Below are 13,279 nucleotides of genomic sequence, written 5' to 3'. Positions count from 1 at the left end.
TTTTCTACTTAAAAGGATACGAAGAGTAATAAGTGAGCCAATTTAATCATGTTTGATATTTGCTTCAATATTTTCAAACGTGGAACATTCTCTTTAAAGAACTGTTTCCCATTTCATGGGGTTTTGAGCTGAAATAGACATATTAAAGATCATTTGCCGCAGCCTGCATCCCTGCTCTTTTTAAGGCCTAAAGCCTTCTTATTTCTGAGCTACACGCCCACGAACATGTGCAGACTTTCGTGCAGACTTTTTCAAGGTTGAGGTGGGTGTTGGCATTAATATGCATTCTTGCCGGGTGTTCTTACTCCACTGGAAGGGTGCACACCTTGCGAATGAATACAGCTCAGACATCCACCAAACTAATAAAAGCATGGCAGCAGTCTCACAGGCCTCCCAGCGCTGCCGAGCGAAGAGCGTCAGCTGCCTGTGCGGAGCCGGTGCGGCCCTGAGCCCTGCTCCGCCTCAGTGTCCGCCTGTCAGCGCGCGTCAGACCAGGCGTCGGCCGGCGGCCGGCGACAGTCCGCCCGGCTCGGGGGTCCCCCGCCGCCCGGGCGCGCTGTTGCGCCGAGTGACGCCGTGCGTGCCTCTATCTGACGCGCGGCCAATCAGCGTCACAACGCGGCTCGTCGCCGGAGCAGCCGGCCGTGAGAGCAGCCGACGAGACGGCTCCGACGGCCCCGACGGGTCCGACGCGCCCGTCGGCTCCGGCGGCTCCTTCGGTCCGACGTCTCCGACGGCTCCGACGGGTCCGTCGGCTCCGACGGCTGCGTCAACTCTGTCGTGGATTCGGTTCAGCAGAGGAGAAGTAGATAGATCCTTGCTCTGACGTCGCGGTGGCGTGAGGATTTTGCGACGATGCGGGAACAATGTCATGCCGAGAAAGGTACTGTGCGAAGTGGCGATGGGCACGTGAAAAGGCTGAAAATGACAATTCAGAATGTGTGCCTCTATTTGCAAAAACCGCAATGAAACTTTCGAGTGTGTGGCTCGAACTTGGACGCCTGTTTTGAGCTAGCGCCTGGCGCGCTAGGCAGCTGTCACGCACTACGTCAGGGCTGCAACAGCCAATCAGCGGCCGGTCAACCTCAAAACACATGACACAGTCGTCCATGGCGAGACGGGCGTTGCCTGTGCCTCTCCACGGTCGCTGTGACCTCTTTTTATTGTGTTGATTTATGCATACCATCGGATGTCGTGTCAGAACCATGCTACTGCACCACCGCAGCTAGGTTTACTTTGCTGATTATATCACACAACATCAAAGGCCATCCTTAAGAACAGCAGTTAACCTGCTGATTTTTTTTGGGGGGGGGGATCACGATATTACATGATTCAAAAGACAAGCAAATGTCGGTGTACGCCCGACCGGGTTTATGGACCAGACATTTAGTCGCCTGAAGTCATGCATTTTTATGACTATCTGCTAGACATCCAAGCATCTAAGAGCGCGTCCTCCAAAAGTAATTTGGCTAAATAATTTGCGGGAGAAATGGACGACATTTAAAGAAACCCACCACAAGCCAGGACATCCCCACGGATTTGACCTGCCTTCTTCCACTGGCATCGCGAGACGCCGACAGCCACGTCAGCGCGACAGTTGAACAGAGAGGCGGGGAGGCGGCCGCAGCCCCACCGCAGCGCGCACCGCGCCGCTGGCGTCGCCCCAGCTCAGCCGAGGGGGCGGCGCCCGTCGGCCCCCTGACCGCGTGCAACGGTCCGTCGTGACCAGTCGATAGCCCCAACGGCAGCAATACCGGCCGTGCGCGGCTGACCGGCGTCAGTCGGCCGCTGACCGTGCGGCGGCCTGATGCCGCCGGCCGTCGCACCGGCCCCGCCGACAAAGCCGCCACGGTAATCGCCACAAAGCCCCGTAATAGCCGGCAATATATTTCATTTACAGTACAATGGACATTACATCAGAGAGTGAATTTTTAAACGCACATGAAACATTCATGGCCGGATCGGCCGTTTCGACTGCGGCGGCGCTAAATTGCGGGCCATTGTCACGCAAGGCTCCAGCGCCGCCAGACAGAGGCGGCTTTTTCACGCTGCGGACAGGTGCAGCTTCGCTAATGAATGAAGGATAAACAGCATCATGGGTTGACGTGTTTGCATGCGTATCACCACTCGAGCTCTCATTACATGCCAATCACAATTTGACTTTGGTTTATAGTGGTTGTGCAGTCTGCGTTTTGTTTGTAAAAGCGCAGTCACGTGGGGCTTTTACAGCTGGGCTCCTGTTATAGCTTAATCGCGAGCATTTTGAGAGCTGAATTTTCGTGCACGTGTCGTTTTATATTTTGAACCGTACAGAGGGGAAAACTACAAAAATAGGGTTTCTATTGTGAGCGCTGTTTTGTTGTCAGAGTGTAGCAAATATGCTCATCTCTTGCACTGAACATGTCATTTTTATAGCCTTCCTAAATTGCTTTATGGTACAGCAACCTATCTGGTAATTTTGCGTGGCAATTAGCTGCGCCGCATGTATCGGAGGATGACGGACCCCAGGCCAGCAGCCGACTCCAATCCATGACACGGCACACGGTCGTGAGCAAACACTACCAACTGTGTCTGGGCCTCCTGCCCCTACCGCATCATTGCTAAATCATCCATGATGTGCGTAATAATAGCATGCTGATTTGCATGCTGTTGTGGTTTGCTGCATGGCGTCACTCAACAGAAGCCAAAATACCTGCGTCGGGACAAAATACAGTGCTGTCGCCGTTTTGAACTCGTCCTGCTCAATTGAGTTGTGGACGTGGTACGATAACCTCATGTTATATTACTTTAGTGGGTGCGTGACCCAACACGTTCTTCCATAAACGTGCATGTCGAGCCTGTTGTGCTGCAAAATACGAACCTAGTCTATCAATCCATTTAATAGGGTGAATATTGATCTCAGCACCCTCATTGCAAAACGTTGCCTAGCTGCAGGCTCTCCATTCTAAATGGGCGGGATCAGTTGAACAAAAAAGCTCAAATGTGACCATATTCAAATTGTTTGCGCATGTTTGGGCATATTATGGACTCACTGGATTTACAATGTTCGCAGCGTTTTAGAACATGGAAAAAGAAAAACATTGCGGGTGGGTCCAGCCGTTGTCGGCACCCTCCGTCCCACCCACGTATCAAACGTGGCCTCATCACAGTCGTCAACTTTGACGCCGCGCCTCCTTGCCCGTCAAACGTCGCCAGCTGGCGATCGTGAAACGCAGGCTAGTCCAGAGGCGGAGATAGAGGTCCAGGCGTAGGCGGAGCTCTTTGTGGCGCGGGTCGAGCCGCCAGAGCTTTCCCACAGCGCCCCGATCCCACAGACAGGTGACGTGCCGGGCACGTGCCGCGGTTCAACGCTATCATTACCGCTCATTGTCCGGCCGCGCTGCCATCAAATCTCGCCCTTACGGCCACCTGGACCCCATAGAAAAACGGGGGCCGGCTGGGCCGGCGGCGGGGGGCGGGGGGGGAGGGCAGCGGCAGGGGTGCGGGGACGGTGCCAGTGGCGTTCGTCTGCGGCGCGCGGCCAGACGCGGCTCGGCAGCAGCGAGGCGATCCCGTGATGACCGTGATGACGGGCGGCCCGGGAGCCGTGGTCACCTCCCCGCTCAAGGGCAGCTCGCCGCCGGCGCCGGCCCGACCAGCCGGACTGCCCTTTGACCTCGGCTGCGAGGTGCCCGACGTTATCAAAGGTGAGCCGACGTCGGGGTCGGGTCGAGTCAGCTGACCTGACGGGGCTGCCGGCCTGCCCGAACGCGTGCCTGAAGCGCGTTGGAGGTGATTAATGTGATCGTCAGACTGTATCGCAAGAAAGTGTCGCCAGTCAGGGAACTGTGCTGAAGAGGCGTGACGAAATGGTTCGTGAGTGTGATGGACTAAGACCACGCCTTTCGCGGACGTTTCACATGGTTTCACTGGTATCTTTTAACGAGGCCTTTTGAGGCATTAAAATCCAAAAACGAATGTAAATTTCTACCGTCTGTGTGTTATTCTGATCCCGCTATGAGATAAACGGACCATGGCATCCATCAGACACTCATTTAAATCATGTCAGTGATACGGTCACCCATCTCCACTTGTGAGGATGTATCATTACGTACACTAGATATAAATGAAAAGAAGGTACAAACATTGACCAAGGATTGAAGGGATAGATTCATTCAGAAACGCCAGCCATTGAAGGATCAGGATCTTAATACCTGAGATGGCGTAAATAGCGCTTGGTTGAACGAATGAGACGCAGCCGTTTTGCCGGTAAGCTGTTTTCTGAGGCACAGCTGATCGTAATGGTCATTAGCGATGCTTGACTTGTTCTATTCTCGTGTGCCAGTGCCTGTGGCTGGTGAACTGCAGGGCGTACGTAGTGACGTTAACTGCGGGAGTTTGGTGGATGGTGAAAATGCATAACCTATATCTATTGCGCCATATATTCCGCAAGCCCCGTTGAATTCTGCTCAGTGAGCAGAGCATTTCGCCAGAACTCAGTGGTCTCCTGGTGAGTGAGCGTGACATTTCCCCTTAACTCTGTGGTCTTCTGCTGAGTGAGCGCAGCATGTCCCGTTAACTCCGTGTTGTCCGTAAACAGAACCTCATCCGATAGCTACGCAAACCTCGCCCTTGCCCAACCTCCTGGGTGTCCATTCAAACACACCCGGGACAGCGGCACCGCCCCGCATAGCCCGCCTGAGCGCCCCTCCACACCCACCCAGGACAGCACCCCTGCCCATCCCAACTGAGTGCCCCTCCATACCCACCCAGGACAGCACCCCTGCCCATCCCGACTGAGCGCCCCTCCACACCCACCCAGGACAGCAACCCCGCCCACCCCGATTCAGCGCCCATCCACACCCACCCAGGACAGCACTCCTGCCCATCCCGCCTGAGCGTCCCTGCACGCCCACGCAGGACAGCATCGCCTGGACGTTCCTCCACACCCACCCAGGGCAGCACCCCGCCTGGGCGTCCCTCTGAATAAGCCCACCGCCAGACGGCAGCTCGCGCCCACGGCCCGCCTCTCCGTTGCAGCGACGATCCCCAAGTGCGGCGGCTGCGAGAAGCCGATCGTGGACCGGTACATCCTGAAGGTGCTGGACCGCTGCTGGCACAGCGCCTGCCTCGTGTGTGCCGACTGCGGCGCAAAGCTGGCCGACAAGTGCTTCGTCCGCTCCGGCCAGGTCTTCTGCAAGGAGGACTTCTTCAGGTCAGTACCGGCTCGCTCTGGCCAGGTCCTCGCGCAAAGAGGACTTTTTCAGGTCAGTACCGGCTCGCCTTGGCCAGGTCCTCGCGCAAGGAGAACTTCTTCAGGCCAGTACCGGCTCGCTCTGGCCAGGTCCTCGCGCAAGGACTTCTTCAGGTCAGTACCAGCTGGCTCCGGCCAGGTCCTCGCACAAGGAGGACTTCTTCAGGTCAGTACCGGCTCGCTCCGTCCAGGTCCTCGCGCAAGGATTTCTTCAGGTCAGTACCGGCTCGCTCCGGCCAGGTCTTCGGGCAAGGAGGACCTTTCCAGGTCGGTAGCGGCCATCCCCACCGGGTGCTCTGCAACGGGTCTGAGCACACGCTTCTTGCTTAAAGCTCCACTTAGAGCAAGCCAAAGAAGCGTGTCACCAGTGTTTACATGAACGTTGAATGCTGTCCTTAAGCTACAAAATTCCAGAGATAGATTCTATATCCGTGTCAATGTGATGACATCATAGCTTTGTGAATGCCTGCGGTGAGCGCTATTTTCGTAACCAACACGCATTTCAATGCCTGCTCAATCTCGTACTACCCAAACACAATTAAACGCCTGCAACGCGCATGCTAAAGCACCTCTGTCAGCGTGCAGGAAATGATCACGAAATATGTCGAACTTGCGGCCGTAACCATAAGGTTATTGAAAAGTATCAACTCTAGCCTTAGGAAAAGGATGTCAAGACTTGGAAGTGGTAAGTAATTGAACGGTACGTTGTTTAAAAGTGAAGCGAACTGCCCTCAGAATGAGTTAATCACACTTGGTTTTTGTGGGAAGCGTGGTTGCCACAACCTCTCAAGCAAAAGTCGTTGATATTGTACATGGTACTCAAGTGTTCAGGCACAATGGCGACTCTCGGCAATGCTTCACATCAAAACATAAAACGCAGGAGACGCGTGCGACGTTTCTTGCGTTTTAATGCTCATTTACATGTTTTACCCCGCGTACGACGGAGTAAAACCTGTGAAGATGGCCCCTGGCCCCACTTCTGAACATCAGTCCAGCTGATGCTCGAAACCAGCCCCGCGGCTGACGATGCGTGCCCTGAGGCGTTTTAGAGCTGATCCTTTCGCCTTCCTCGGGATCGGAGACTGTTGCTCCTGGTCTTGAGGCTGCTACTGCCACGGGCGGCGAGCGCTTTGATGGTTCCGTGTGCAGTGCGTACGTTCCGACATTTATTAGTTCGCTCCTTACATATTCTCTCAGTTTCTTTCTTCTTTTCTAAGCCCAGCTGCTTTACGAGCTGCATTGCAAATTTACGGACGTCGTTCCATTGTGCTTCGGCCCAGATGTGAACGTCATAAAAGACTTAGCAACATGGCAGATTCCTCACGACGATCCATAGTTTTGCGATAACCACGTGAAAAATCAACGATAGCTCCATATGAATTGACACGTTGAAGGTTTTGGTGACGTGATACTCCTTGAGACACTAACCTACGTAGCCCGTCACTGACGAAGACGCTTCACGCGGAATTCCAGCGACATTTGCCTTGACAGTTTTGACAGCTAAATTTCTATAGTTGGGGAACTGGCAGCTTTAGCTCGCAAGTTAGTGTCGTTTTTTTGTCCGTGCATTGGCAAAGGCAGCTTGGGTCCGAAATACCCGAAATTAACGCTGCTTTTAAGCGAATTGCGCATTTGACGATAATTTACATTTGATGAAAGCCAACGAGTGCTTGGACTAAGTTTGGAAGTCATCTGTCGTGTTGGTCTCCGGAGAGCTGTTTGTGACGCAATTTGAGCCGAACAGAAATCCGGCTTCTCGCGAATTTCGCACACGTAATGTAATATGAACTCTAAACAAGCAGTGTAGGTGTAATGACGTTGAGTATCGCAGCCGTTCGAGTCGGGATGGACCAACGCAGACTCGGAGTAGCATGGCCATCAGAAAATATGCCGGAGTTGAAGAAAAGTTTTCTTAGGCTTCAAATGTAACAACCCACCAAGCCAATGCAATGTGGTTTCACCCGTAATGCAGGCAACACCACACAACGACATGTGCCGTGAGGGATGAACTGTCCATTCTGCCCATTATGGTGCATGCTTTGTCATAATACGTTATGGCTTTATGTCTTGGTGTCCATCCTGTCCATAATTTATCATAAATACCGTGCTCTTGTGCCCGTGCTTTGTCTCCCTGCACCATTTGCGTGCTGGTCGAATCGGGTAGGTGCGTCCTATGCTGTCTCATTCATAATCACAACGGCGTCCGATGTGGGCATCGCAGGCATGATGCGTCTTTTAAAGCCACCCAGTTTGGTGGTCACAGAGCATTTCACGGGTTGAATCAATCTACGGATTCTTTACCCATCCGCGTGCCGGATTAAATCGGATTGAAAATTTCCACCAAAACACGGATTAGGATCGTACCGGGTTATCAAATTTGCCGGCTCACATGGATTGAGCGGACCAAAAATCAGTCAAAGGAAATTATTTATTAAATTGTCCCTCGAACTCTTAATGAAGACATCAACTTAGAAAACAAACTTTAGAACAATACAATACTGTGCTCTCATTTCCAAGCAATGCACAAACAAACCATAGAACATCGCTGGGCTACATATTCCACAAACAAGGTTTCTGGGGAACAGGTCACATTGACGATTTGACTTGAATGAGTGACACTCAGATACCGGTATGAAAACTAGAACCCCCATTCCACCAAGGTAACCAAAATATAGAATGATCTGATACCCTAGTTTATCATAACAAAACTAGCATTCCTACTGATTTTGTCAACAACCCTATTTAAACCCAGTGGGTGACAGTGCATTTTAGAACTGACCAGTGGGGCAAGAGCACGTTTTATTGGTAGAAAGTACGCCACAGAGTTTTCAAATACAAACTGCTGTCTGAGCTAGTTAGAAAGGTTAATTTGATAGCAACAACTGTAGTTTTCCGTTAACCTAGTCAGTCAGCCAAATTTCTGAGTTTATACCAGCTTCAAATCAAGTATGCAATCTCAACTGATCTGTTCTTCTCGCCTCTTGCTTGCTTGCTTGCTTGTATTCTGCTCCCTCTTGCATAAACTTTGCACAAATTCGACGGCAAAACTGCATTTGCATATCTGTGGTTCTCCTGTAATGATATAGAAGATTCAAACGCACTTTACACAGGGTCAGGAACTTAACGTGGGTGAATATGCCACAGACTATTCAATCGCAAAATATTTCATAAGATTAAGAAAAGTTTAAGCGATCACAAGAGCCTTCGGCAAAGGGATGGTACGTGTATAAGATGTGAAAGCGCCAGCGGTCATAACAGATGTCGGATGATTCGTGACAAATACATAATTCTCGTGCCATGTCCTGTGAACATTGGGGGATTCTATATTTGGGTCTAAGGCACTCACGGCGCACGAAAGACGTTACACACTGACTAAAACGCTGCACCAACTGCTGAAGTATCCATGGTACTTCTCTTAGCGCGCTCAAAACAAAACAACGTCGTCAAAGTTGCGTACTATTGTCAAGATACTTGGACACATTTACTTTTGACTGCGTGGATGGGGCTTAATGCAGCTGTGCCATGCACGATTACAGGTGAAAATGTATGCTGTGTTGTTCTAGTATGGCAAAAAAGATAATGTTTTGGTAGCATCTGGCATGTGAGCAATAAGAAATATATATATATATATATATATATATATATATATATATATATATTCGTGTCATCAATGGCGCAGCTGTTTTATTCCCTTGAATGACAGAGCAGGTACCGCGGACATTGGACAGCCGCATGCGTGGATTACAATGTAAACACATTCGGCAACCTTGCACCAGGTAGTGATCGCAGATGAGGCTGTGTTATAATTTGGTGTGTCCGAGAGTGGAAACACTGCTGAAGTGTCATACACGAAGTGAGATGGTCGATCCAGCTATTAAATTTTTATATTTTTAATTTTGAGATGTCCTTAGAGAAAGTGTTCCACATTGATATGGGATTTGGGACTGAAATAGCCATCTCGAATACTTTTCTGTGATGTTCACAACTCTGCCCTTCTTAAAACCTAAGCCCCTCTAGTTTCTCTGCAATGCACCCGCGAAAATGGGTAAGGGTATATCGGGAAAAGTATTTCAAAGTCACGTTGGCATTTATTACGTCATAATAACGTCGTTCAAATTCCGTCATTCTATAAGCCGTACGGCGATCAAAGCCAACTATAGTCGTAATATAAGGTAAAAATTATAACATCTATTCCTTTTTTGCAAAAAAATAAAGCAATATGGAAATGAAATTGCCGAGGTGTTCATAGGTGGCGTTGATGAGCACGATTTCCAGATATAACGGTGGTTCATTGGCTCTCAATCATTGTCGTGCAAGGTACGATAACGTAATCAAACCATAACGCATTGAGGAGCATGTTTATTAAACAGACAGTTGTGCTGTCTAGAACAGTATTTTCCACTTATAAATATACCAATGGTTATGAGTGGTCTTGTTTTATCATCTCTGATGCTTGTTTCAATATCTTCAAATGTGAAACATTTACTTTAACGTGGAAACGGCTTGGCACGCGCGCATTTCGCAATTTGCTCCGGCAAGACGTGTAATGACGTGGATTGGACTGGATTAAGAAATCTGTGATAAGCGGATTGATTGGCGATTTTGATCCGGACTAGCCGGATAACACTGGACCGAATCGTGAAAATTCAACACGAGAAATGCTCTACTAGCCGCTCCTGCTGCTCTTCAAGCCGCTCAGCTGAGTACAGCGTTCTGCTGGGCGCCGGATTATGTTCGTTTGAATATCACGGCGTTTCGTGCGCAGGTGCTTGTTTCAAGAGTTCCATTCATTATATATACACACACACACACACACACACACACACACACACACACACACATATATATATATATATATATATATATATATATATATATATATATATATATATAGAATTTGTTACACAATCATTTTTTATTCGCTGCATAGATGACCCAAGCTGCTCTACGGCCATTGGATGCAAACCACGCGCATATCTTAGTGAAGTGTCAAAGACGATCAATAAACAGCCTGCAATGGCCGGCTGGGCCTTACGGTCAGACGCAAACCTCTGAAGGGATGCGCTTGTCGCGCGGGATGCTACTCCTGCCATGTGCGCTTTTCGGTGACAACCTTTAAACGACCTCGTCTTTCTAAGCTGTTTTGATAGTTGTTAAAGCTCAACTGGATTCGCCTTTAAATGGTCCGCAAGCAAACGTCATTTAAAATCCAATTGGCCTTGAGTGGTGTACCGCGTGCTATGACAGATAAGGAAGAATACGCTACATCCGTTTGGCTTGGCAAGTTGAAAGATTCATACCTACCAAAAAGCTATATCATGTTTTCCTTGCTCATCGGCCTGCACGGCTTTTGCGATAGGCCCAATCTCGTAATATTAGTAGTACCATGCATGTAACGAAAGAAGTGCATTGGAGCTGCGCGTGTCAGTTTCAGTCGATAGCGTGCCTTTGCTGTTCGGTACTTTCACACGGATATAGCTTGGCAAAGGTGTACATAAGTTCGTTATCTGCCGCTGCGACGCGGCGGTCCGTTACATCATTCAGAACCCTTCTAAGTTACGTCATTTTGGGACCAGAGTTACACATAATTATCGCAGCGTCCAAAGGAAAGGAATCCTTCTAAGTTACGTCATTTAGAGACCAGGATTTCACAGAATTATCACAGCGCCCGAAGGAAAGCATAGAAAAAACGTTTGAATCGGGGGAGCAAAGCCCGCATCCGCCTGCATACTTCCTCAGACGACTTTTGCCGCATTCGTGGATACTGCTGTGCGGTTTTGGCAGTGCGACAGCTTGGTTAGCAACTTATATGAGCATAAGTGAAGATGCGCAGGATGCAAAAATATGCCCAGAACCAACGCATTCTGCATGCGAAGTTGGGATACGCCGCAGTGAATCATGTAACTATGTACCCACCTGAACTTCTGGGGTAAGTGTATCCCAAAACACCATGTGGTTAATGAGAGAAGGCGTTCAAGGCGCACCGGATATGCAGCCCGGGGTGGAGAGCATTCAGAATAGATGGCCCCTCGATAACGTTAAAACGGGCTTCTTTTAATGAGCAATATAATGCGGTTTTAAAATCGTTTCAATCAAAGCGCTGTTCAGGCTGTCACGTCTGCTATGCCGTATTCTCTACCCATGTATGCGCTAACATTAAAAGCGCTGTTAAGGCTGCCACGCTTGCCAATGTCGTATTCTCTAGCCATGTACGCGCTACATTTAAAGCGCTGTTAAGGGTGTCACGCCTGCCATGTCGTATTCTCTAGCCATGTACGCGCTTCATTAGAAGGATAATTTAAGGCGGTTCTGGAGGGATGACTGACTCGAAAGCAGAACTGTATGTAGGATGTTGCCATGCCTCTGTGCGCATGCAGCTGAAGACGACGCTACGTTAGTTTGCACTGAGTGTGCGCACGAGATACTGAAATGCATTGCCGATCATCGTTTTCTCCACTCATTCGAATTACGACGAAATGTGGCGCTGTCCTGTGATTTGCCATATATGCTAACTGCCAATTTTACATCTTCTGCTAATGCGTAGCTAACATCTTCTGCTAATGCGTAATTTTACATATTCTGACAGTGCATAATTTTGCATCATCTGCTTATGCGTGATGTGACATCATCTGCTGATGCGTAATTTTGCATCTTCTGCTGACAGATAACTTTACTTAAGTCTGTTGGAGGCAACCGCACTGTTCAACTCTCGCCACATTCCTAGAGCAGTTCGCATTCCCGACGGTGAACGGCCGCATCATCGTCGCCCGCTTGCATAAGTGACTGCTCTCAATGGACACCGACAGCAAGCGTGCTCCCAGCTCGCCACAATGGTGCTCACACCCACCGTCTGTCTTTCGTTCCGACGTGCGGGGCCAGCTGGCCTGACCTGGCCTGACCTCTGGCTGCCCGCAGGCGGTACGGGGCTAAGTGCTCGGGCTGCGACGCCGGCATCCCACCCGACCAGGTGGTTCGTCGGGCCCAGGACAACGTGTACCACCTGAGCTGCTTCGTGTGCGTCCTGTGCAGCGGCCAGCTGAACACCGGCGATGAGTTCTACCTCACCGAGGACGGCAAGCTCGTCTGCAAGGACGACTACCAGCAGGCCAAGCAGCGCGGCGACACAGGTGGGTGGCGCCGCGGGTCAGGAGAGGGGACCCTACTGCAGACCGGACCTGAGGGGTTCTCCGAACCGCTCCCGCGAAGACCAGGCAGGCACGCCGCGAGCCGCCCAGCTCACCGCGGGGAGGGCATGGGACGGAGAGGCACCGGGCACGGAGCAGATAATACGCGTGCTCAGATCAGCTGCAGCACGCGGAGCGGCCATGCCCGATGTCTTTAGCTTGCCGGAACACCAGTCCCGCAGCCGTCAGCGGTAGCCTGTGGGCTGCTGTTCTCCAGCTTCTGAACAGTCTTCATGCCGTCTTCAGCGGCCCGTCTGTCTGGGGCCGGCGCGCAGCCTGTCGTGGCACCCCACCTGGCCGGCGGCGAGGACCGCTGGCCGCGCCTGACACCTCGCTGCGTCCACAGAGACCGACTCGACCAACAAACGGCCGCGCACCACCATCACGGCCAAGCAGCTGGAGACGCTGAAGGTGGCCTACAACAACAGCAGCAAGCCGGCCAGGCACGTTCGCGAACAGCTCAGCCAGGGAAACGGGACTGGACATGCGGGTCGTCCAGGTCTGGTTCCAGAACAGGTCAGTGTGCCGTGGGACTGGCCAGCGCAGGCGGCGCTTCCGGCTGGATCGGGCGGGGCGATGGTCTGATGACGGCGCGATGGTCTGATGACGGCGCGATGGTCTGATGAAGGCACGATGGTCTGATGACGACGCGATGGTCTGATGACGGCGCGATGGTCTGATGACGACGCGATGGTCTGATGACGGCGCGATGGTCTGATGACGGCGCGGTGGTCTGATGACGGCGCGATGGTCTGATGACGGCGCGATGGTCTGATGACGGCGCGATGGTCTGATGACGGCGCGGTGGTCTGATGACGGCGCGATGGTCTGATGACGGCGCGATGGTCTGATGACGGCGCAA

General features: G+C 51.2%; 1 protein-coding gene across 1 annotated transcript in view; it reads left to right on the top strand.

Annotated features, from left to right (window-relative positions):
* The window catches only part of LOC119103369 (LIM/homeobox protein Lhx3-like), a 55,026-nt gene that overhangs the window by 36,206 nt on the left and 5,541 nt on the right, over window positions 1–13,279 (top strand). Inside the window, 4 exon segments of the mRNA XM_037226883.1 lie at window positions 5,020–5,194; window positions 12,149–12,360; window positions 12,764–12,885; window positions 12,887–12,933. Of these exon segments, the coding sequence (XP_037082778.1) occupies window positions 5,020–5,194; window positions 12,149–12,360; window positions 12,764–12,885; window positions 12,887–12,933 (556 nt within the window).

Source organism: Pollicipes pollicipes, unplaced genomic scaffold (genome assembly GCF_011947565.3).
Source record: "Pollicipes pollicipes isolate AB1234 unplaced genomic scaffold, Ppol_2.1 Scaffold_5724;HRSCAF=6776_pilon_pilon_pilon, whole genome shotgun sequence".
Taxonomy (NCBI): Eukaryota; Metazoa; Arthropoda; class Thecostraca; order Pollicipedomorpha; family Pollicipedidae; genus Pollicipes; species Pollicipes pollicipes.
The sequence above is the reverse complement of the archived record's forward strand: the minus strand, read 5'-3'. Positions and strand labels throughout refer to the sequence as shown.